Genomic DNA, 27,166 nt, shown 5'->3' with positions numbered 1-27,166 from the left:
AACCGGAAGCGAATTAGTATGGCGAATTTCAGTATTACCTATATCAATATTGTATAAATAACTTAAGATCAAAGTTTTGTTGTGGAAAAATCTTCGGGAACTTGAGGAAAATTTTAAATTTAATACCCGCGGCACCTCTCTAGTTCGTTTTCCCGTTTGACAGGTAATTCAATTTCTCGTCATCTAAACAATACAACGGATTTTGACCGAGTACCTCATTCATATTCTCACCTCTTCTATTATTAAAATATAAATTCTACACCAACATTGTTCGGATATAGCAAAGATACAAAGGTCGAACAAATACTTTTTCAAAAACAAACCTATCCAAGATGGTTTTTGTAATAAACGAGTTTGCGATGATTCCCTAAAGAGACATTTCGTTCCCCCCTACTAAAAAGGGACAAACACCGCAATCTTTTCGTAACTGTATAACTTTCGAGGTTTCCATCTCATTCTTGGTGTTTTTCTCCAACCAACGAACCAAACGAACAAAAACTGTTAAATAGAATTTGGTGTAAATTCATTTTTTTATGTAAAATAGAAAATAAAAAGATTCTATGAAATTTTAATTAACACTTTGTTATTTTTAATCTTAACCCATTTATATCATAATCTCAGATATGCGGGGATTTTCCTGGCTATTATCTAGCTACGAAATATACAAACGTCTTCAATAGGGAGCGAAATAGATATTATTTACACAATTATAACTTTCTTCAAAAATAAGTTCCAAGTGTTCAAATCAAACTGTATAACAACATGGCGCTGAATCACAAGTAAAGCTAGAATTAACTATCACTAGAACTAACGCTAGACTTAGAACTAGAAAGTTTCGGGTTTAGCCGTGCGTCTAAAGACCATTAGTTACGATCATTTCCATTAGTCGTCTAAAGACGCACGGCTAAACCCGATAAATGTAGTAGAATGCTACTTCTAGGTCTAGTGTTAGTTCCAGTTTTAATTGTTATTCAGTGTTAGATTATTGCATATATTTGTTAAATTAAAAGTAGAACTAACACTAGACCTAGAAACATTTGAGTTTAGCCGTTTTGAGAACTTAGCTTAACTACTTGAGAACTTAACTACTGTTAGCTGTACAAAAATATACAACAACTTAGAAACTTTAGTTTAGCTCCACCACATTTCTTTTGAATGATGCAAATGAGTTAATGAAATGTAAACAAGATATATTTTTATTATATGAAGGTATACAGTGTGTCCCCGGATTGTGTCCCCGTAAGGTATAATTGATGAAAAATTTTTGAATTCAAATTCCATCTTTTGCAATTAAAGTCTGGATGTCATAAAACGAAATATAACCGAATTTTACATCAAATGTCCTCAAAGTATCAAAGTTAACGCAAGAAGTTTGTTAACCGTTGCAGGTAAAGTGGTCTTTCTGAGCAATGTACAACAAAAGTTGATTAAGATAAAATGTTTGTTATGTTAAATTATAGCGATATACCGAATTTTATTAATTTAGGATATAAAAGCAAACTGCAGATTTTTACATCATAAGATTAACAAAACATTTTCGATCAAACTAAATTAACATAAAAGCTTATTCAATGATACCACCACCGATACTAACACATAATTCAGCCCTTTTCCGAAATTGTTTATAACTTTTTCTAACATGGTCCAACGGAATTTCTCTAATAACAGTTTCAATTTTTTGTTTTAAACGGTCTAAACTGTTATTAAAATTTTCAGTGTACACTTTTTGTTTTACATAACCCCAAAAATAAAAATCCATAATAGATAAATCCTGACTTCTTGGCGGCCATGGTGCGGGCCATATCTACCAATCCATTTTTTTCCAAATAACGTATTTAACAAATTTCTAATTAAAATGGTTGAACGTGGGCCGCAACCATCTTGTTGAAAATATAATTTATTGCGTTTTTCTAAATCCACGCCGTGAAGATAATTAAATAAACAATTTTCTAGTATTTCCAAATATTGGTGTTGATTCAAATTGCCGTTTATGAAGTAAGGTCCAATAACACCGTCCCACGAAACAGCACACCACACATTTACTTTCTGGGAATACTGGCGTTTACAAGCTATGTGATAATGTGAATTAGTCGTGAATTAGTGTCCAGAATCGACAATTTTGTGATGTAACCACTCCATTAGTGGTGAACGATGCTTCGTCCGAAAATTATGTTTTTTAAAAAAGTTCTGTCTTTCAAAATTTTGTACCCAAGCTACAAACAATAATCTAAACGTTTTGCTTCATCACCTGATTCGATAGTGTGGTTAAATTTTGGTTTATATGGCAATATTTTATTTTCTCAATAAATTCTTTGTAAATGGGATTTACTTATACGGACTTAAACTGCCCTTTTTCTTAACGACACCTCACCGTAATCCACTGCGTTCGTTACTGCAACAATTTCTTTCCTTCGCTTTTTTTCTTTCCTTTTATTTTCCACATTGCCCCTTTCCAAAAATTTTTTAACAACTCTCAGTTTTTTTATCTACTAAAAATCCAAATTTTTCCTCAAATTGCCTTAAGATTACATTGTAACTAATGTTCCCCAATCCATAACACTGCACTATAAATATTTTATGTTATGATGTAAAACTCAGATCATTTGTTTTTATTGTAAAAAGGAATATTAAAAAAAGTTTTCAAGAAAAAGCTCATTTTTTCTTTTATTTAGCATATAAAAGAAAAAATGAGCTTTTTCGGTATATCGAAAAAGCTATAATTTTGAAATAAAATTCGGTATACCGCTATAATTTAACATAACAAACATTTTATCTTAATCAACTTTTGTTGTACATTGCTCAGAAAGACCACTTTACCTGCAACGGTTAACAAACTTCTTGCGTTAACTTTGTTACTTTGAGGATATTTGATGTAAAACTTGGTTATATTTCGTTTTATGACATCCAGAGTTTAATTGCAAAAGATGGAATTTGAATTCAAAAATTTATCGTCAATTATACCTTACCGGGGACACACTGTAGAACTGTTTAAATAAAAAAAAAATTTCCCTGATTAAACAAAATGAAATTTGGATATATAAAACAATATAAATCATACAATTTAAATTGGGATAATCCTAGATAAAGCATGAATGCAATTAGTATACAAATAAACGATAAATATTATCGTATTAAATAAATATTCGGTTGTTTAAATTTCAGTGGTATCGGCGAGAAAATTTAATCGAACAGATCTGGTTTAAGACTTGATTACGTATTGTAATTACGCGAATATACACAAAGGATTGTACAGCACAATTTTCCTGGGTTTTAATTACCGTCTATGTACGTGATGGGGCCGGTTTTATCCTCGGGAATTTACCTCTAGAACGGACGTGTAGGAATTATCCCTTCATTGGATTTCTAAATTCCCAGGGATGGAAGACCTTGTTAAAACCGTCTTATTTCCTTTTTATCTTTAATGTTTTCAACGTAGTCGTTTACTGTACATTTTCAACTTCGTTGCAATACGAGTACTTATGACTTTCAAAAAGCTCTACAATGAAGCTCTAGAATAAATAAGTGTTATACGAGATCCAGTAATAAACCTTACACTCAATTACTTTCGTTGCCTTTGTTGTTTGAGAAAATTTCATTTTCTAGTAAAACTGAATAATTTTACTTTTGTACGACTTGTTGAGTTTCTCGATTCAAATTGATATTTTGTTAAACAATACATTTACTTTGACTTTGTGTCTTTTTAAGGGATTCTATTTAAAATAAACGGCTTCAAAGTACATACCGATACCTTACTTTGAAAACCTCGTAAGTGCATTTTCCTATGTTTTGCAGAAGCAAAGAAAAACTGTTTTGTGTTAGTTGTAACTAAGTTTTGAAAACAAAATTTTAGTATGTTATTTATTTAAGCATATAGAAACAATTAATTTAACAAAAATTTTTAAAAATGGTCTAATATATTTTTTTAATAAACATACGAGTTTTTCATTTTAAAGTCGGAACTAAATTTTAAGTTACGAGGTATTCAGTGCGGCGCGGCAAAAAAAAAACTATATTTTATTAAAAAAAAGTTTATTCTTATGAAAGTTAAACGAAATTAAACTGCCTTACAATAAACATAAAATATTTGGTCATAGCTAAGCAAAAAATAAGAATTATTGCACATATTTTATTGTGCTAAAAAATTAATACTTTTAATGATATAGAAAAAAGAATGTTAAAATTTGGTTTATTTAAATTTTAACTGGTCATAGAAACTATGAAAATCAGATAACAGGGAGCTCTTTAATTCCTGCAAATGATCAAATTTCTCTTTAGTGATTTTCCTAGGCCCAGAAAACAATTTTGGCAAAGAATTATTAGCAACTGGTTTCACATTTTTATTAAAACGTTTGTTTAACACACTCCATCCATCGGTGTGGTTCAACTTTATGAATATTTCCTTATTGGATGTATACTTTATAGCTTTTAAATCGTGGACAACTGGGTCTCCCGAGCGAGTACCTGGTCTAATAGAGTTAACAAAATTTACACTTAAATAATTTCGAAAGAATGTATGTTTGAGATAGTGGACAGTGTAAGGTTTTGGTAGTTGCCTTGCTTTTTGGCAGTGGACAGCATACTCCGCAGGAACATTAATATCACGATTCTTCAATCTTCGTTCAATACAAGCATGCATGCTGTCCACTTCCATCTGCGTATGGCCTTTTTCCAAAAACTTTTGTATTATAACAATATTTTTCTCAATTGACAAATTTAATAGGGCGTTGGACAAAATAGAGTTTTTATTCTGATAACCGCAGTTATCACTGTAGATAATTATTTCTTCTCCTCCTTCTACTTTTTGGTCTGACACATAGCTACAAATTATACTGGAAAATTCATTGGCTGTTATATCTCCTTCTCCTTCATGCCATACGTAACAAGATCCATTATGGTTCTTCATATCATAAAGTGTAAAATTGTGGACGCAAAGTTTTCGTTTATAGTAGAGGGATGAAATGTTTGAATGTGGCGACAGCAAAACCTTCTGCAAATCCATACAAAAAACGTGTTTGGCTTCTTTTTTATCTTTTACTTTTTTTTCTCTTGCCTCTTCTTTTCTTTTTTGGTGCTGTAAATATTCTTCTTCTGATAAATTATTTGCTTTAAAATTGGCACAAAGGTCGCACTGATCTTTTTTAGATTGATACAAGCTAAGGTTCATTTCGTCAAATATAGCACAAAATGTTTTCACTTGTGGATTTTCTTGTTGTGAATACTTTTGATATTCTAAATACAGGTCTGCTTTTGATTGCCATATGGGTTCAAGATATAATTTACTACTCCTGGCTCTGCAATAATGAGATTCCATTTTGGGTAATCTCTCATAAAAACTACGCAAAATTTTCTTTGCCTCTAATATTTGAGGACTTATTCTCTTGTTACTTTCTTCGTTAATAGTTGCCTGTGTAATGACTACTTTTGCCCAATTATGTAATGACCATTCTCCAATGGCTAACGTGTTGAGGAACATTTTTTTACAAACCCTATAAGATACTCCATGTTTTTTTAGTCTTAAAACAAACGTTGAACCTCGTCGAGATAGATCTTCAGATTTTCTCCTAACTGATGGTAGAACATCAACCAACGCCTTTATGTACTGTTTTCTTTCTTCCCAGTTTAATTTTTCCCAAAAGTTTGTATACATTTGCTGTCGTGTTTTCTCTGAAAATTCCTTACACTTTAAAGCTTTTCCTTTTATACTGTGCTTACAGTTGCACGGTGCCAGCATTTTTCGAGCTGGTCTGGTTTTGTTAAATACCGCTTTACCATTCTCAGATTTACCCCTGCCTTTGTAATCTACTCCTTTCATTCTCTTGAATTTATTTTTGTTATAATTCCACATCATACTGTCACTTTTTCTTTTACGTTGCCTTTTCTTGTTGGGCGTTTCATTTTCTTCACTGTTTTCGTTTTCAATGATATCTTCGTTTTCAACGCTATCTTCGTTTTCAATGCTATCTTCATTTGGGTTGTAGTCAGGATCCGCCTCATAGCTACGATTCGTATTAATGTCTTTCATATTTTCAACTTTATTTTCCTCGTTTTGGTCAGTATCTTCAATCAGTAGAGTATTTTCATTTAAGTTTGTTACGTGTTGTTTGTCGCATTCTATGTTGTTTAAATTGTTTGGAACCGAATCAGATTCTTTAACGCATTCCCTGGGGTTATCATAGTGACCTTCATTTTGCATGAGTTTAAACAGTGTTGAGTCATTACTAGGTAATATCGGTAATAATTCGTCATTAAATGGTAAAATTAATACATCGTCACTAGCAGAAGTTGCTATTTCGTGGGTAAATTTGTTGTAATCCGGAGCTTTATTACTAACATAGTACTGAGTAGGCAGCTGTGTACAAGATTCATTTTGAATATCTATATTAGCCGTTTCAGGCTTTTTTAGATTCTGAGGCAACAACTGGAATATTTTTTTCGTATAAGTATTCATGTCTTTGCAAAAAATAAAACAGTGTTAGCAAAACGACGGAAGTTAAAAAGAAAATATTAGTTGCTTATTATTCTACCACTCGTGTGAGCTGAGCAAACTTGAAGAATTATGCTAACTTATTTGCAAATGAAACGACCATTTTGCAAGTGACAGTATGTTGACGGTTAACATACAAGATAAGTCAACCAAAAGGAACGATATCAGTTATAGCGTTATTACACTGACAATTTCTTCGCGAGATAATTTTGATAACTTGGTCAAATAAAACGACAACTTGGCAATTTATGTCAGCTGAGCTCAGACAAGTGATATAATAACAATAAGCAACTTATAAGTTTAATAATAATTAATCTGCTGTTAGAAAGACTCGTAACTTTAAAATAGGCTTAAATAGCGGTATGTGAAAACCTCTTAACTTTTTTGTAATAAACGATGAATGACTAACCCTTTACAATGTAACGAATCTTAAATTTTATTAGTAGAACATTATTAGTAACAATCCTTAGATTACACATAAAAATTACAAAACTACTTACCTACTCTTATTTATCTAACCAAAATCACCAAAACACTGACACAACATACAACCTGTTAACGGCCATTGCAAAACTAAAACTTACGAGGTTTTCAGTTAGAAATATCAAACGGGATATAGATATGTTTGTTAAGAACTTTTTAACAAGTCACTTTTATGAGTTTAAAAGTTTTGTGAGAATATTAAATCATTTTTTATTTACTACGGTAAAATTATATTTTCATCAAAATGTACCGCAAACGACCCACAACGTATATAGGTCAACCAAAACGACTATTGACATAAAGCCGCATCGAAAATGGTTACGGGCGATATTTCAACGGGGACATTCTGAAAACCAAAAAAAAAATACAACTCCCTAAAGTAATCCTACCGGGAAATAACCATCACGCCATTATTTTCTTTGCAATACCAACTAAATTTCCATTACACACCTGGTTACAATTCGCTAAATTACCCTTCATCAAAGCGTACCGTACCTCCCGTTCCATTACCGGAAACGTGAAACTGCCCAAACGATTTTCTTAACTACTCTAACGTAAACGAAAATTGTCCTCACGTAAATTTGTACACGTTCGGTCCCATTCGCGTCGAACATACTAAGTTAATTACGTTCCCCGCATATAGTCGTTTTGGTAATACCGGCCGTTTACCCATTAAGAACGTTTATTTAGTAATAGGTACACACGAATACGAGGTGATAAACAGGAAAAAAATGTTTTACCATTAGTCGTCGTTCGTCTTAATTGTGGTGGGAAGGTAATAAATTAACATTTTCGAAGTAAAAAAAACTAGGGTCGTTGTAGTACCACATGGTGCTCGTGCGAAACCCGTATATCGTGGAAACGTCATATTGGTTTGATGTATGTGACCTGCCGTTGGTTAATATTCGGGAACCGTGGCGCCAAATTAAAAAGCATAAACTGGACGGATTGATAAAATTATTGGACGTGGGAATCCGCATTGCTGTTGATGTTTCTCTACATTATTTATAAAGGCTTTTTATTTAATAATAATCAATATTGATTTTCTTAAATCCTTCCTATCAAATTAACTTTTAGAAAAATCGCTTTACCTTACGATGTTGGTGGAATATTAAAAGCTTCCCACGCCAACTCACGCCAGATAAGGTAAAAAGCAGGGTGAAGCAAAGTTTAAAAGCTTAATTGAGTTTCCGTAGTTGTGCTACTACCATCGTAATATTTCTAAATATTGAACGGTTCTCTTCCTTTAGGTAGTAGCCGGACGGGGTTTTCTTTGTGGCAACCTCTTGTTACCAAGTTCTAGAGAACAATTTAATCAAAAGGTATCATCTTTCTAAGGACTGAAATCCTATCTAGTTGGCAGACTAGAAGATAACGTTCTCTCTACGGTGCCAGTAACTCTAAAGGGAGGCTCTTTAGTTTATTTTTTGTCTGTGGAATTACCACCGAAGCGAACCATGCTCTTTCTTTGTAGATAAGATTAACCTGGTTAAGCATAGATCTACATCGTCTAATTAAGAATGTTCTAATCGAGAAAACTTTATAACTTTAATTCTGTTTCTGTGTAAACTTGAGCAAATTGAGTTAAGCATAATAGGTTATTCTAAATAATAATAATAAACAAATATTGTTCACAAAAATCAGTATACATATTCGTGAAAGTACAAAAATTACATATTATATAAATTTATGAACAATAGGTGATGTCCGATAGTCTCCTATCGTTCTTCCACAATCACCCCCTAAAAATAATAAACATAAATATAGACAAAGCAGAAAAGAACACGAAAAGAAAAGAAGAGATAAGAAAACATGAACAAGAGAGAATTTAGCGCAAATACAGCAGAGCTGAGCTATTAACATCATCGGCAACTCTGAAAAATAAATCAGTGTTTGTTATAAATTCACAATAAATTTCAAATAATTTTATTTTTTAATTCCAATTACTCTCACCAACACAAAAGAGTTCAGTTCGTTCAATATTGACAACCACTAGTCTCGTTGAAAGATGTTGACGAAATCGCAAAAGTGGACGTCGAGTACGTTTCCTTCCGCCACACAGATCAAAGAAATAGGGCAAAAACTACGAGTCAGCTTTCCACTTCAAAAAATAGATATCTTTCCGTTTCTTAATAAAATATTCGTCCGCAAAAGTTTTTGGATTATAAATTCATTAAAAACTCATCCGGGCAACTATTGTTCTTTACCGGTATTATTATCGGGAGTAATAATAAATCCTGAAGATATTCCTTAGGGGTCGTAATGGATACCTCGATAGGATAAAATCATTTTAGAAATTTATTTTAATCAGTAACTCTTTTAGTTGTTAAATAAAGGTTTAGTGGTGTTTGATTGTTATAGATATGAAATTTTATTTAATTTTAAAAAATCGTATCTCAAGAACGAATTAAAATATTACCATGAACCATCAAACAAAAGCAATTTAAAGCAAATTTATTTAGTGTTTAATATGATGAAGTTCAAAGAAATGAACTCTTCAAATTTCGGAGTTATGTTTTTTTGAATGCAACTCTGCATAATCACAAATGTCTATAAATGTTAGGGTAATAATAAGTTAGTTAATAGTAACTAATCTTTCCGTGTCGGAGTAATTGACCAGACAAGATAGATCTGTGCATTCAATCACACAACCTATATAAGCATATTGCAAATAGGATCACAAAGTACGCTACAAATTGCAAAGGCAAACAAAATACAGTTTCCGTTTACTTTTACAAACAAACATACGAGAGGCCACAACGTAATAACTATAAACATCCGATTAAAGAAACACTTGTTTACATTTGCGGAACGGTAGCCTTGCTGTGTTTAATCGAGTCTAGAACACAAGATAAGATTACTTTACAAAGAAATAATAAAATTACTTCCTTTTTTAACTAGTGTAAAACATATTAAAATTTTAGAGTTTAGAACATTTTTGTAGTAATCGTGAAAAATTAAATGTATTTATCTTTACGATTACGACCATAAAGAAACAAATTTAAGATCTTATCGTTTATAAAACGGTTTCAATCGTGATAATAAAGGAACAAAAATATATCTTTTGGGACAACGCGACCAGAAAGTACTATGCCGTAGGTTTCCGTGGACCATTAAAACATTTATGGTACTGCAAAGGAGAGACGAAATAGCAGCAGTAAAATAATTCAATTTTCGCCACGACGGCATTAGATTTACGCGACCACCGTTGCTATACTAGTTGCTGCCTGCATACGCTTCCTTTACGACCAACGTTCAACTTCGTAGAGCACGTTGATTGAAATGTGGAAATTCGCTCCCTGACTTTTAGAATTTACCGCCTTGTCGAGCATTTCGTAAATTTAATAAGAATCTCATATCTCTAACAAATATTAGTCATCACAATTTCATCGATATTTTTCTTCTTTTTGCAGAAAATGCTTCCAAAGATTGTCTTAGCGATGGTAATTGGGCTGAAAAAGCAAACTATTCCAAATGTAAAGAAATATTAATTATACCCCCAGAAGATGAGGAAACGATAGCTTCATCAATGATTTACTGCGTTGGATATTCAGTCAGCCTGGTTGCTTTAGTTATAGCAATTGCTATTTTCCTCTATTACAAGTAAGTATATCTTCATTCTAAAGAAGTCACTATTAATTTTACTTAATCCACATATCCCTAAAATTATATAAAAATTCCAAATCGCTAATTTCCGTTAGCGATTTCGTTATCTAGGGTATAACACAGTAGGTAACAGAAGTGATAGATGCCGTCAATAACCAGGAAATGGAAATCGGAATACTCACAGAGACATGAAACAAGAAAGGAAAGAGAACATGAGGAATTGAAGCATTATATTTACGCACGGTCGGGAGATGATTGAGAGTGGAAAACTCAATGAGTTGTTGCAGAAGTGACGATACTGGTGCACGAAAAGCGGACACAATATACAGGGTGTCTCAGCGAGACCGGTCATTAGACGTTTCTGGGGTTCTGGCCAAACAAAAAATTTGAGAATGCAGACTTAAGTATTATCAATTACGTTCTCTTCATCTAAAATATTTTCAGATTTCTAGCACTTCCGGTTATACCGGAAGTCGCCACCTACTTTATTTTTTTAAATGGAACACCCTGTATATTTTTACATATTTGGATTTGTCTGTTTTGAAGGTTTATAAATAACTTTACTTTTTGCAATTCGATTCGGCCGTTCTCGAGTTATTCGAATTTTTCTAGAAAAATCTGCTCCAGCGGACATTTGTTAAAAAAATCATAGAACACTCAATTTTTGAGATATCAATTTAGGATTCAGAACATGCTTAAACAACATGATTTTGGTGCCGAGAACGGCTGTCTAGATCGTTTGATCACTTTATTATGACACGTTAACTTTTCGAAATTTGGAAGCACCATAACTTCATTTTTTTAAATGGCACCCCCCATATTTTATTACTTAGTCATCTTCGACGTCTCATTTTACACCTTTAATATTCCATATGTCCTATGCCTAACATTAATAGTTTGAGAAATAATTAGGGTTTTTTGAAAAATGCTCACATATCATATCGATATTAACCTAGTGTGCCATGGAAAACAAATGTTTAATGACTTATTGATAAACGTCAAAGTCTAATTTAGGTTGTTTGATGCTTGTGAGTCTGAAACCAGATAAAATGGATATTAATAACGTAAATAATGTTTATACAAATAATTCTTGAATTTCTTGATTTGTGTAAATATTACTTTCGTTATTGTTATCGATTTTAACTCGTTTCAGTACTAATATTAAGGGACATAACAGATAATTATTAACTCATATGCATCAAGTGACGTAAACAAGTGAGTCTTTGACAAGAACTCATTGAGAAGGCTTGTTTTTCATGGCACACTAGGCTAAATATCCATATGATATGTGTGCATTTTTCAAAAAACCCTAATTATCTCCCAAACTATTAATATTAGGTATGGGACATATGGGACATAAAAGATGTAGAATGAGACACCGAAGACGACTAAGAAATAAAATATGGGGGGTGCCATTTAAAAAAATGAAGTTATGGTACTTCCAAATTTTGAAAAGTTAACGTGCCGTAGTAAAGGGACCAAACGTTCTAGACAGCAGTTCTCGGCACCAAAACATACTCCATCATGTTGCTTAAGCATGTTCTCAATCCTAAATTGACATCCCGAAAATCGAGTGTTCTCTGATTTTTTGAACAAATGTCTGCTGGAGCAGATTTTTCTGGAAAAATTCGAATAACTCGAGAACGGTCGAATCAAATTGCAAAAAGTAAAGTTATTTATAAACCTTGAAAACAGACAAATCCAAATATGTAAAAATATACAGGGTGTTCCATTTAAAAAAATAAAGTTGGTGGCGACTTCCGGTATAACCGGAAGTGCAAGAAATCTGAAAATATTTTAGACGAAGAGATCGTAATTGATAATACTTAAGTTTGAATTCTCAAATTTTTATTTTCGCCAGAACACCAGAAACGTCTAATGACCGGTCTCGCTGAGACACCCTGTATAAAAAACTTAGAATACAAATCAGAATTAGATATATAACAACAATAATAAGTGCGACTGATGATTCTACAACTCAAATTAATGGCTCTTTTTATCAACAACTCAGTGAAGTTGATTACATCCTTCAAAACCACGGAATTAAATTGACGGGTGATGTGAATGTCAAGATTGGGTCAAAACTGGATGATGATGTAGTGTAAAAACTTCTCATTTGTTTAAAGATACGAAATATCAGAATGAACTTCTAGGAAAAAATGACGAAAACAATCCAATCTTAATAGGAGAAAAGAAGGTTGAAGAACACTTAAAACAAATCAAGGTTTTGAGGTTTCCTTGGCCTGTAAATGTAGTAAGAGAATTGCTCAAGTTTGAAGGACAATAAATTATATTATTAAAAGACTGACAATGTTAATGAGTAACTGCTGCAAAGTAATACAGATACCTAAAGAATGGAAAACCTGTTATATAACATCGATTTTCAAAAAAGAAAAGATCTCAACAACTATAGAGGATTCAATGTAACTAACAGCGTAAGTAGACTCTTCGAAAAAGTTATTCAAAATAAATTGAACATGAAACATAGTCTTTAATACATGTTGAAACGAACGGTGCCGCTTCTTACTTCACTTTGCAGAGAATCAAATAGTCCTGGCACAAGAGTCAAATGATGTAGTGCTCATGGTTAAGAGACTATACACAAAACATAAAAAATTGGTAATGCAGGTCAGTTTGGATCAAGCAAAATACCTATTAGTTAATAGTGACACCAAGTTCCAAATCTTAATTAATGATTATACAAAAATTAAATAAGTTGATGAATTTAAATACTGAGAGCACGAATAGACAAAAATGATATAGGAGGAAATGAAATGAAACATCAAATAAACGACAACAGGAACATTATAGGATGCCTTAATAGTCTATGATGGGACAAAAACATACCAAAAAAAGGAAGAAGAGAATAAGAAGAGCATTAGTAGAAAAGATATACTTAATCTGAATTACTGAACCTCGTCTGCAAGCGACCTTGGTTTAATTAGTCGAAAGATCAGCAACTTAACGTGATAAATCTGAGTGACAATGACTCCATTATATGTTGACAAGTTTCAGCTTAATATAAAATTAATCACTGAGCCTCGACCGCAAGCGACCTCGGTTTACTTAATTAAAATATCAACAACTTAACGCAGTAAAGGTGATCCAGCTCGCGGGCGAGGCGCTACAATTTGATGACCAATTTGAGTTTTAGGTTGATATAATCTTAATTCCTGGGCTTAATCAGACAAAATCATATATAATAGATAATAACAATTATACAATCCTATAGTTTTCGTGGCCAATTTCTAACACTTTGCGTATGATTTTGATTAATTCTATAATATATTAAAAACTGTCACAGATGGACGTCTGTAACTAAGTAATAGAAAATTAAATTCCCTATCTGATACAATAATAAAATATGTGCGATCCTTTGATTATATATAATATGGATTGAGCCAACGAGAGATATAGCTTGCGCAAGGTGATCGAACCGAGATAGACATAGAAGCGTACTGACATATAATGGGCGTGCGTTAATTTATAAGATAAAAAACTATCAATTAGAAGTAACATTTATAATACTTACAGGTGATGTGAAACTGTATTATCGCGAACTTTGCACACGAAACAATACATTTTTAAACATAACGGTGTGACTGGCTGTGACACAACAAAACGATAAACGTCAGGTTTGACACTTTTGTGCGCATGCGCCCGTCTGTTTAGTACCGTTTTATGTCTATCTTTGTTACACTTTCACATTATCGCTTTCCATCTGCGTCTATTCACCTTGAGCCACATTTTTGTTAGTAGATATATTCAGTTAGCTCAATCCATATTATATACAGGTTGTCCCGTTAAGCGTACGGAGCGGTTGTATTTCAACAACGGTAAGGCCTAGAGGTTTGGGAAAAAAATCCTTATAAGCAAAGTGGGCAAGAGAAATAGCTGGAAATTATTTTGAAGTTCGTAATTCGACCGCTAGGGGGCGCAACTGCCATAGAGAAACATAAAATTCCCGCTATCTCAGAAACTTAGACGATCAGCTATAACGTTGACAACATCATTTAGTAGCTTGGATAATACCGCATCGCTTTTGTTTTGCGATATTTCTCATATCTGTCATAATAAGGGAGGGGGAGGCCAATGCGTTTTCAAATGTTTACATTTTAATATCTCCTGGACCATTCAACCGATTTGAATATTTTTGGTCTTGTTTGAAAGAGCATTTCATGCCCTTTTAAAAGATATTTTCAGTAAGACCGCTTGGTTTAAAACAAACAAGCTAGAAGGCGTTATCTGCAGCGGTTACATATTTTTCTGATTTTTGAAAAAAAGTTAAATGGAACGGTACTATTTACTTCAAAGACAAAAATTTAAGAAAAATTTTATTATCTAGAACCTTCCTTCACACTTTATCCAAGCTTAGAACTGCTTCAAAACTACTTTTGAGGCGTGTTGAAAAGCCAACGGATCAATGAAACATCAATAATGATAATAAAACAAAATAAACCAAAACACTTAGAATAACTTAAATTTTTGGCAAAAATAACTCACTAATGTGCGAAATGCCATCCATAAACCTCGATGCATTTATTTAATCTAGTTTCGACGAAAAAAAAGCGCTGCTTAAGTCTCGGCCCTGGACACATTTCTACTGGTATTTAGTGTTTTGTCATATTGTCCTTGGTTATTGGTTTTTCTTGAAAAGTCAGGTCGTTTAGTCTACCCAATAGATAAAGGGGTGAAAGCAATGTGGGTTTTGCTCGAACCAAGAATGCATATTATGCAAGTTTACATCAGCTTGTGGACAGATGCTTCATGCATCCATAGCATTTGTGATAAAAGGTTTGGATTTGCCCAAATCATATTTAAAAGTCAATGGTAATAGTTCAGTCTGTTATCATAATCGGTATCTGTTAAGGCCTGATGTAAAACAACGTGGTGGAGATATTATTCTCTTGAGAAATCTTGTGGACAACTGTTTTCGGAGTTCCCATTATTTGGGATCACATTGCGCACCAATGTGATTTACGAATTCATAGAGATGTCTGAATGGGCTACACGTTGCCAGTTTTCCGTCTTTCTTTGTCGTAATTGCATTGCACACATTTTTGCCATGCAGTTGCATCGTATTCGAAACATTGAAAATAAATCATCATACGCTCTATCATACGCTTCTGCGTTAGTAAATGACATGTTTACAGTTACCATGATAATGTGATTTGTTTTTCTCGATGAGGTAACTGGATCCGATTGATGGCACTCGAGTTTTTAACATTTTCTTCTATAACTCGAGATCGGGTGGCGATATCGAGATGCGGTTTTCACTAAAATTTAGTAAATTTTAAGGTGACTAAGGGTCTGTGAAGTAAATAGTATCGTTCCATTTAACTTTTCTTCAAAAATCATAAAAATATGTAATCGCTGCAGGTAACGCCCTCTAGCTCATTTGTTTCAAAGCAAACGGTCTTACTAAAAATATCTTTAAAAAGAGCATAAAATGCTCTTTCAAACAACACCGAAAATATTCAAATCGGTTGAATGGTCTAGGAGATATTAAAATGTAAACATATGAAAACGCATTGGCCTCCCCCTCCCTTATTATGACAAATATGAGAAATATCGCAAAACAAAAGCGATGCGGTATTATCCAACCTATTAAATGCTGTTGTCAAAGTTATAGCTCATCGTCTAAGTTTCTGAGATAGCGGGAATTTTATGTTTCTCAATGGCAGTTACGCCCCCTAGCGGTTGAATTATGAACTTCAAAATAATTTCCAGCTATTTCTCTTGGTCACTTTGCTTATAAGGATTTTTTTCCCAAACCTCTAGGCCTTAACGTTCTAGAGATACAGCCGCTCTGTACGCTTAACAGGACACCGTGTATAATCAAAGGTGCGATCCATTTGAAATTGTCGAAACCGTATTACCAAAAAGTGTTTTTAAATCTGGTATAATTGTGAATTATTTAACACATCTTGAATAATTAATGTTTTATTATTCAATTTTATAAAATAAAAAAGTTTTTATTGGTTAGGTCACACTGCAGAATAATAAAATTTATTCAAACTTGAAAGTGTCTTTCTATGAATTTTAGTCTACAAATTCATATTTCTATGATTTGACGTGATGTCGATAAGACAGTTAAAAAAAAATTATGGAAAAGAAGGGAAAGCGTCGAATCATAAAAAGATCTTGTTGACATAGCGTTATTCCTTGTCTGCTTGTCTACGTCTCATGAATTGGAAATGGGACGTCAGCAAAATAAAACAAAAAAAGGAAAAATCTTATATTGACGCGTTAAATGTGTTTCGAGCTTCAATGACCAAGTTCATAAAATAAAAGGAGAAGATTGATTCTATGTATCTGGTGTGGTAAAAAACAATTTCGATTCGATGCTGGAAGTTATCTATACTGTCGTTTACAAACCGACAAACTGTACATTTTGGACAAAGACAAATAGACTTGAAATGTTAACACATTGAGACTTTTAAGTAAAGTACCAACTCCATTAATCTACAAGCTATAAATTAACTTGAACGAAATAGAAAAACTAAGTTGTGTAATACGTCAGTTTCTTGTTTTAAAAATCTTGAAAGCTATTCAACGTTTTTATATATTATAAAATTTTGATGGGAGGGAAATTTACGAGAGTCCGGAAAACTCAATATCCACCATCCCTTTTGCCATAAGTGTTATAAATCAAGAAAACAGGTCCAGATTGTAGCCACCCGATCGTGTCCAACCCATTTCGGACATAACTGGATGGCGACGTCTGCCGTATATTCACTTTATCACAGCGCTTCGTTATTAAAAAGTCGAGGCGCGGCGCGGCGGGAGTTTGATAAACTTTTGGGGGGTCAAAACTTTCACAATTCCCTCTTCACAAACAAGATAATTTACCACAAAAAAGAAAATAATAGAAGTAGTCCCGTAGACGAAAATAAAAAGAAACATATGTAGCAAAAATACTGCATAGACAACAAAAAAAGCGAGCACGCGGAAACAATAAAAGTCTTCTACTTATTTATAAGATTTTCACACAGGGAAGTTCACTCTAATATCACCGTATAGTAATAGTAATAAAACATCTCGTCGCGTGAGAAGTTTTAATGAAAGTCTTGCGCAATCTCTGCCTGTTTCAGGGACTTGAAATGCCTGCGGAACAGGATCCACACGAACCTGATGTGCGCCTACATGTTGCTGTATTGTACCTGGATTTTGATGCTGGTGCTTGGAGTAAGTAACGCGTTTTTTAATGAAAAATTAAATGACCGTGTTTAAATGTCTCATCGTAAAACCACGTTCGCACCTGGAATTTGCTCTCAAAGCTTTGCACTAAACAAAGTAACATTATTTACACTAAAAAGTTTTTAAATTTACTAAATAGTAAATATCATTTATATTTCGTTCTGAATTATCGCGGGATATAAATGGACTAGATAAACCTTACATGAACGCAACAGATTGCTCAATTAAATCCTATTATTGTTATAATTAATGTTGATTAAACTGTAACCGTAAATTTGTTACAGACGCGACATGAAAGTACAGCGTTAAGCATATCATTAACGATTACACTGTACTATTTTCATCTCACCACATTTTTCTGGATGTTCGTTGAAGGTATGATTTTTTTTATTCAATTATTTTTTAAGATAATACTTTTGAAACAATGTAAATTAAATTTTGAATTTGTAGAAATTGTGCAATAAAAAAACATATTCTTACAAATTTTATTTGAAATTATTTCCGGAAGGTTATAAAAGAACAAAATGCAAGAAATTCTTTAAATATTCAATACGAATATCGTTTCCGCAACGCAATTCTTTGTGGAAAACAATGATTGGGTAAATAGGGGAAACGAACTCCCCTGTTATGCCTGAAAATTGAATTTGCTAACGTCGCACTCGCCATTGAAAATGTTCCATTTTACTTTTCCAGGCATGTATCTATATATCCTTGTGGTACAAACGTTGAGAAGGGAAAATTTTAAACTTCGTTATTACGTCTGTATAGGATGGGGTGAGTAATTTTATATTTTTGAAACGAAATTGCTTTTTAAATAACTCGTTTTATTTCTATTTTAACAGGTTTCCCATTTATTATCGTTTTAGTGTGGGCTATAACAAAGGCAGTGTTAATTATAGGAAGTTTAAAAGTGAGTATAGATATATACAGAGTGATTCAGCACAAGTTTGAGAAATTTTTAGAGATAACGAAAAAAAATATATAATTTGTATATGAAAGGAAGGCTTTAGCAGTTGCCTTTATATCAAAACTATGATAGTTATCTAACAACAAGAGGTCTCCTTTCTTGCATACTTTTAGCCGCTTAGGATAGTAATTTTGTGCTGAAACGACGAGGGTCACCATTACTAGTTATTGCCAACAATTTTGTTTCAAAGCGAATTCGAAACAACGTACCAATTATTGTCTGCATGGTTTTAGCACCAAGTTTTACATAGAAACCAATTTACCCCATCTTCCTCATTGTTTCGTTCTCATTGCGATGAATTTTCTCTTAGCAGACTTTTCGTAGATGCGCGATTTAAGACGTTCACCAGTATGTTGCTGTTTTTGATTCGTACGAAATTTTTTCTATTTTGACCGCTGGAGTTTGAATTGATTCAGAACATTTAATGTCTGCTCTCCCTCAGGTGTTTTGTTTGCAATATTGTGTTTGAATGGGTTGTGTTCTTATTAATAGCATTATGTATCTTATCGGTTCATAAGTTATCCTTGATTAGTGTCTTTCTAAATTTTCTTGTTGGTAACCTTGAGATAACTAATATCATTCTCAAATTGTTTAAGCCTATTAAGAATAGGAAAAGTCACCGAAGTCCATTTACTCGGTGTATTTACTGGTTTTAATATCACCGTTTCGTCACTAGTAGACAGTGATGGGCGCTGGGTAAATACCCGGCAGGTAGGTATTTCTAAAATGGGTATTTACCCCGGCCCAGAGTAAATACCCAAACAGTAGGTATAAAAGTATACCCACTGTATACCAGTAAAAATATATCAGATTCAAAAAAAAATGAAGAGGAAGATGATGAGGACGTTGAAGACGGGGAATTGTCAACAATCAAAGACGTATTATTATTAGACGAATCTGTCGTAATTTAGATTAGATCAAGTTATTATGATTATTGTCATCAAACACCCTCTGCGTCCAATGTTGGACATAGACCTCCCCTATTCAATTCCATTCGATTGTATTCTGTGCTGTCTGAATCCAATTGTTGGTCATTCTTTTGATCGCTCGCGGTTTCCACTCAAGCAACCTTTTTGTCCACTGCTCATTCTTCATTCGCGCGACATGACCCGCCCAGTTCCACTTAAGCTTTGTCATAATGTTGACCACATCATTTCCGCCACTTCTTCTTCATAGGTCTTCATTTCGTATGTAGTCCCTCAGAGTTAGACCCAGGATCGACCTCCCCATTTATCTTTGCGCTACCTTGGACCCTCCTGGCAGTGGCTACCGTTAATGTTAAAGTTTCGGAGCCTTATGTCATAACCGGAAACACGCATTGATTGAAAGCCTTTTCTCTTGAAGATGTCTCTAAGTTTCCTGTAGGCTGTCCATACGAGTGTGATCCTTCTGTTTAGTTCGCTTGTTTGATTATCTCTCGATAAACAAACCTCATAGCCAAGATATTCATAACTGTCAACCCTCTCAATCTCATTATTTGTTGATGTTAGAGTTGGAAACAAGATTTATCATAAATTTTGATTTCTCCTCATTGATATTTAACCCGACTCTTGCACACATCTCCTTAAGTCGTTCAAAATTAGTTTAATCTCTCCAAGGCTATTTGATATAAGAACTATATCGTCCCCGTAGCGCAAATTACTTAAACATTTGCAATCAATGTTTATGTCTTTTTGGGTACAATCCAGTTGTTTAAATGCACTCTGACGACTGTGATGAACAATTTGGGTTCAACAGTGTCTCGCCTTGTTTTACTCACAATCAGTATTTTACTACTTTTACTCTCTTCAGTACTTTCATGCAATTTTACCGTCATTGTAGTATTCTTGTAGATGTTATAAATAAGTTTGGTATATCGATAATCGACTCTGCATTCTTGAAGTGCTTGCCAAATTGCCATCAACTCAATTTAAATTAAATTTTATAAATACCTCTAAATACCCATCTTGGGTAAATACCCCCAGGTATATATCCAGGAAATTTACCCTTGAAAATAAATACCCAGGTATTTAACAACACTGCTAGTAGATGATGTACAATGATCAAGTCGTCAATTAATACACTAAAGTGAAGAGTCGCTTTAAGCAAATCGACTAACTCATAATTTACCAGAGTTGTAGGACAATAATGAAAGAAGATGTCACGGTTAGAAGTACTTACTTACACTAGAAGTAGTAAAGAGAAAACTACCAAGCGCCAAGAAATCCATACGACATATGTGGATAAATATCCATAAAGAAACGTTTAAAACGAGGGAAGTTTTCTATATTTTTGATCTTTTATTAAATCGTTTATTTTTCTTCAATTTTTTTAAATAATATTCTAAAACAGCTGTATATTTTTTCAATTTATATCTGAAGGTATCTTAACTTGTTCTTAATCACTATGTAAATTAAAAATTTGGTATAAATATTTACTAAAACTAACAATTCTTTTAGGAAGCTGGTGGTTTCACTTGGATGACTTGGATGGCGATCGATTGGATATTTCAAGGTCCACCAGCAGGCGTCCTTTTATTAAACCTAATCTTTCTCATAGCCATCATGTACGTTCTTATTACAAAACTAAGGTCAGCAAACAATGCTGAAACAAAACAATACTGGAAAGCGGCCAAAGCTCTCCTAGTTTTAATGCCCTTACTTGGAGTTACTTACATAATCACAATATCAGTTCCAACAACTGTTTTTAATTACATAAGGGCTGTGCTACTTTCGACACAGGTGAGCAATTCTTAATCTTAATAACTGAAAGTTAGATATAGATGTATAGATATTATTTCGCAAGGTAGACATGCGAGTGTCTGATAAATTACGATTCGCTGTTAACCTAACATTAAATCTGACGCCCAATCTTCTCCAACCACCCCATACGAAGCTAAGCTTAATAGATTCGAGGTCGGATAAAGGAGTGCACGATTAGATGGCCCGAATTAATTAAACTCCCGGTACAATATTGGTACTAGAACTTTGCTAGACGCGGTTTGTCGGAGAGGCCTGGTTTTATGTACTTGCGTATGTGTGCGTGCAGTCGAATTAATTCGATGCTAACTCGGTTGGATTAATGTGAATTGTCAGTATGTTTAACGATCGTACGTGTCCTCGGATTTAACTAGTTTATTCATGCATCAAATGGTAAAGTAAAACTAATTTGTTATACATATATACTCATCATATTATGAGCCATAAAAATACAGTCGATATGATTTTTTGAAAATTTTGCGTTATTTTTGATTTATAAATTTGACAATTTTATGACCACAATATATCTTCCTTTGTCGCACAATCTGGGTATAAAGAACGTTATTTAGCGAGCTAGACAGTAAAAAGAGTGACAAGATTATAGAGGCCGAGGGTTTATATAAATCCATTACAAAAATAACATAAAAATAACAAAAACGAAAAAATACGGACATAAATCTCTCGCTAAATAATCCCATACAAGCTTCAACTTCGCAAGCAAACAAAAGTTTCTCTCTACAGATGTGGAGAACCGAGGTGAAGAACTAAATTATGGTTTCGTGTTACGAAACTTGCCCTCCGAGTCGCCTAAATGTAACTTTATTCTTTGCGGAGATTTTAGATTCACTCTTTAAATTCACCCCTTGTCCAGTTCCCGAATGAAATGCCTAGAAAAATTTACGAATTCTATTCGGAAATCAAACAATTTGGTGAATAGCAGTTAATGAAATGCAAAAATATTCTACTATTTTTTCAACGAACGGGCAAAAAGAGATTGTGGGAAATTAAACATCCCGAAAAACCCGAACAAAATATAAAACGTCGGTTGTTTTTATCCATTTTCAATTAAAAGAATTTTAACAAATTTTTTTACTCAAAGGGAAAGTTAAAAAAACAAAACCAATATTCAAAAACCTATAAGTTTAAAACGGAAATCTTTATCGCATAAAAATATGGTTCGTAAAAGGAAATTTATGTTACCGTACTAAAATAAAAACGACTGATTTTATTACCAACCGCTATATACATATTAAATGCACCTTTTCAACGGCTCATTAACCAACCCTTATGCACATAACGCAAGGTACTTTAAAATCCATTTTTATTTAGATACCCTAAAGAAAATATGCCGGAAAGAGTTGATGATTTATTGAGGGTCGTGTATTTTGAGTTGGAGTAGACCATAAGCCACTTCGTCTCCAGATTCCGATCATAAATTCCTCCAGTTGACTCGCATTCTGTATTCAAATTAGGGCCGTTTTAGTATCTATAGGTACCATAACTTATTATAACGTGCCACGAAATGAAAATAGTTCAAAAAAAATAAACTGTTATAAATTGAAAGAAAGGAAATGTACGATTAAAATGAATTATTGTACTTATTTATCAAGTTTCGATAATAAGAGAAAAAGGGAGTCATCTACTAGTAGATTATTTAGAGCTAAATAAAATCAAATTTCGATATAGAAATGGAAAGAATCTTTAGTTTGGCCGGCTCCTCCGCCAGATCTGCAATCTATCCTTTACATATCAAAATATGATTTAATAGATTGTGTCATAGAAAGTAAATTTAATATATGTACTTAAAAGCCAGCTTTAGAACTTTCGAACCAAATCAAATCTATTCGTATTCCTAAAATAAACTCGATTCGAATAATATTTTCTCATACAGCAAACGATTTTTATTGAAATCTACAAATAATATTGTTTCAAGACCGCCACAAAATCTATTATTTGATATTAAAATAAAATATTTACCTTAAATTTTTACAACTCTTTATTCTTTTTGGGCATTTTGTTATTTAGCTAGGTTTTATTGTGTTAGGGAAACTCGATTAAAAAGTGTCCATAATGAACTTTTTCCTCGTATATAAAAAGTTTTTAATTAACAAGCCGTTGGAACAGTTCCAGATGAAACACGTCCGTTTGATTTGATTAAACTTCGTTTCACTCGGTTAATATCCGCCCCGAACTTCTTAAGGAATCCGTCAGTCTTATGGGAATCGAAACATTTAACGAAGTTTGGTCAGTTCATGGGTCAAGAAAAAGAAATATATAATCCAAATAAATTGTTATGTGTAATTGTGGTCAGTTCTGGTTCAAGTACTCTGCAAATTTCGCATTAAATTAAATAACAATCGTTTTATCATAATTCATAAATTATTTCTCCAAGTGCCGGTTGTTACAAATATTACTCCCGGACACGAATTTATTATAAATTTCAACCGAATCGAAACAACAAAAATAACATGTAACTATTGAAAATTTAATCGCGGATGCGCATTTATTATTCCAATAGCAATTCAACACAAACAATTTATTTATTACATTCTAATTAATATTTAAAACCAAATAGAAAAAAATATTTACATTTCAATTCGGTAATTGCGAACAAAAAAAATTTAAAAAAATAATGTTATTCGATCGTAACACAATTTTGCAAACAGCACGAATTAAAATCATTCCGGATCGATTTACAATCACTTTTAATTGAACAATATTTCAATCGAATCCATCATGTATTGAAAAAATTTACTACGACATCCAGTTTGTGTCTGATTAAATTACGATCACTATAACAACTCAAAATCAATTTTAAAAATGCACTTTAAAAAATTATAATATATTCGCGTACGATCAGTAGCAAAAAAAGACCTAAAATAAAATCCATAAATCAAATATTGTCAGTGCCAAAAATTCTCCAACGTACGAGTTGGCGAATCTCCTTACCCAGATTGTGTCTCAAAAGTATCACGATAACTCGATATGGCGCTTTAAATTTCGAACACCTTCAGAAATGCTTCTATTGCGTCTCGGAAACAGTACTATGCTTAAAAATGACAATAGATCATGGTAAGTTGAACATTTCCCTATTTACTATCCTGAAGATTGTAAACCAAAGAAACCAAGGAACGAACCCCGGATGTTTCTAGCTGTAGGTCCAGTGTTAGTTCTAGTAATAACGCTTGTATTAGCTTTTACTTTTATGATAAAAAAGAATTAACCTAACAGTATCTCACTCAATTAACTTTTTTTATTTTCAGGGATTTATGGTAGCTCTATTCTATTGCTTTTTAAACACCGAAGTTCAAAATACCGTACGACACCACTTCGAAACATGGAAAACCTCCAGATCTTTAGGAAGACGAAGAATGAGATTGGGGAGTAGAAGTAAAGATGGTTCTCCAAGGTCTAGAACAGAAAGTATACGGTAAGCACAAATTTATTTTTAAAAAAGTTTCCACTGCATGCAACATTTCTTAATAAATTTAATTTTAAAACGTTATCGACAGTTCATGCGCAACTAGTTAAAAGCGTTATCTTCGCGCACTTCCGGCATGTTAACCACGCGAATAACCCTAACTCTGTGAAAATGCAATTTACTTTCATCGAGGTAATGGACGAGGTCCCATAAATTGCTTAGGTATTCAAAATTCAGGTCGAAACTTTTCCCCTTCCATTACAGATCTAACAAGGTTATTCTGATGGAAAATATTTCTGTTCCAAAACTTGAAACCCAAGCATTAAACTTTTTGATGCATTCATCAAAAATAGTTTTTATATTGCAATCGTCGAAATGCAAACTCACAAACCCATGTTACTCTGAATCATAAAATTCATAACTTTTTTAATTAAAAATTTTATTGGGGTTTTTGCGATATCTTAAGTAAGCATTAATAGTTCGGAGATAATTGTAAAATTATTGGAATAAAATGGACCATTATAAGATGATTTATTATTACTGCGAAAACATCTAAAACGGGTAAGGGGTACTTACTTAATATTTTAATCATCTAAAAATGCTTGAGACATAAATTATCAATAAAACCATTACTCTTAGAAGTCAAATAGGTCTCATATTCCAATTATATTTTTTTGTTTAATATAATTGTACTTTAAAAACTTATTCGAATTATTAATTTTAGTTTAGGTAGTACTTTATTGGTATTCATATTTACGGAATGAAGAGGTTAAATTAAGAAAAATTAAATCGAGTTTTTCTAAAATGTCTACATTAACTAATAATACACTTATTACTATTATTTCTTGATTTCCCTTGACGTTATCAGCTTATTTACGGTGATTCCTTTGGACTTGGTCAATAAAATTATAGAGGAAAAATGGGATTTAGTAGCGAACCAGTGTGGTTGGGATAAGGACACGTTTTTGTTGGGTTTGAAGTTAATCTTTGAAGCTTCAGTCTTTACTTTTAATGGAACAATCTACCGTCAAATTGAAGGAACCCTTATGGGCTCCAAAATCTCTCCGATACTGGCTCTGATAGTGATGGACCACGTCATTGATAACATTTTAAAGAAAAATAACATAAACTTCAGAATTAATTTCATCAAAAATATGTAGACGATCTAATTTTGGGTGTCCACAAAGACGATGCAGGAGCAATTTTAAATCAATTTAACAGTTTCCACCCTAGCATACAATTCACACTTGATCACGAAGTCGACGGGGGGTTACCTTTTCTTGACACTAAAGTCATCAGAAACGTGGATAACTCGATCGTTTTTGATTGGTATAGAAAGCCTACTTATTCTGGAAGATATTTAAACTTTCATTCAAACCACACTTTTGGCCACAAGATAGCAACAGTTTTGACAATGAAACATAGAATAATGCATATTAGTGATCCGATGTTCCTTGATAAAAATTTGAGATTTTTAAGCAATGCCTTTGTTAATAATGGGTATCCCCCAAAACTTGTTAATAAATTGTTATTCTCTACCAACATCTTAAATACAACAACAAACACAACTGAACAGATTGTTAAATATCGTAAAATTCCTTACGTAAATGAACTTACGGGTAAAATTAAAAAAGTCTTTAAGAATATTGACAACATCAAAGTTGTGGAGTGTTACGATAACAAATTACAAAAATATTTCACTAAAGTCAAGGACAGCACTGATCCACTATTAAAATCAGGTGTTATCTATTGCATTTCGTGTGGGGAATGCAATGGCAAATACATTGGGCAAACCAATCAGTAGCTAAAAAGTAGGATTTCGAAACACAAAAGCGATTGTAGGTTATTAAAAACCTCCTGTGCTCTATCACAACATACCACAGACACAGGACATAAATTTGACTTTGATAATGTCAAAGTTTTGGACGTTGAAAAGAACTATCATAACAGAAACCTCTTAGAAGTTCTTTACATTAACTACACTGATGACTCAATTAACTTCAAAACGGATACACAATCCTTAAGCAACATTTATGCTTACATCATTTCTAATGACAAAAGCAAGAATAGGCTGGCCCCCTAGACATTTTGTTTTTTCCGTTTACATAAAAATTTTCCTACACTTAATGTTTAACTTTTCAACAAATTAATATTTTAAAAATGTTATTTAATTTAAACATTCTAAATTGTGTGCAGATTGTGAATTTATATCGCTGGGGTTACTTGAAATTTAGTTATGTTAATTTTTATCATCAATTTAAATTTTA

The 27,166-nt window shown here is 32.9% G+C and overlaps 1 protein-coding gene across 2 annotated transcripts in view; it reads left to right on the top strand.

Annotated features, from left to right (window-relative positions):
* LOC111415572 (diuretic hormone receptor-like) overlaps window positions 1–27,166 on the top strand; it is an 83,134-nt gene that overhangs the window by 38,316 nt on the left and 17,652 nt on the right. For both annotated transcript variants that reach the window (XM_023047306.2, XM_023047307.2), the window contains exons 3-9: window positions 10,381–10,570; window positions 17,668–17,761; window positions 18,058–18,148; window positions 18,467–18,547; window positions 18,616–18,683; window positions 21,179–21,460; window positions 24,742–24,908. In XM_023047306.2, coding sequence (XP_022903074.1) covers window positions 10,381–10,570; window positions 17,668–17,761; window positions 18,058–18,148; window positions 18,467–18,547; window positions 18,616–18,683; window positions 21,179–21,460; window positions 24,742–24,908 — 973 coding nt within the window. The remainder of the gene's footprint in view (window positions 1–10,380; window positions 10,571–17,667; window positions 17,762–18,057; window positions 18,149–18,466; window positions 18,548–18,615; window positions 18,684–21,178; window positions 21,461–24,741; window positions 24,909–27,166) is intronic.

The sequence above is a fragment of the Onthophagus taurus genome, chromosome 1 (genome assembly GCF_036711975.1).
Source record: "Onthophagus taurus isolate NC chromosome 1, IU_Otau_3.0, whole genome shotgun sequence".
Lineage (NCBI taxonomy): Eukaryota > Metazoa > Arthropoda > Insecta > Coleoptera > Scarabaeidae > Onthophagus > Onthophagus taurus.
This window is presented reverse-complemented; position numbering and strand designations above follow the sequence as displayed.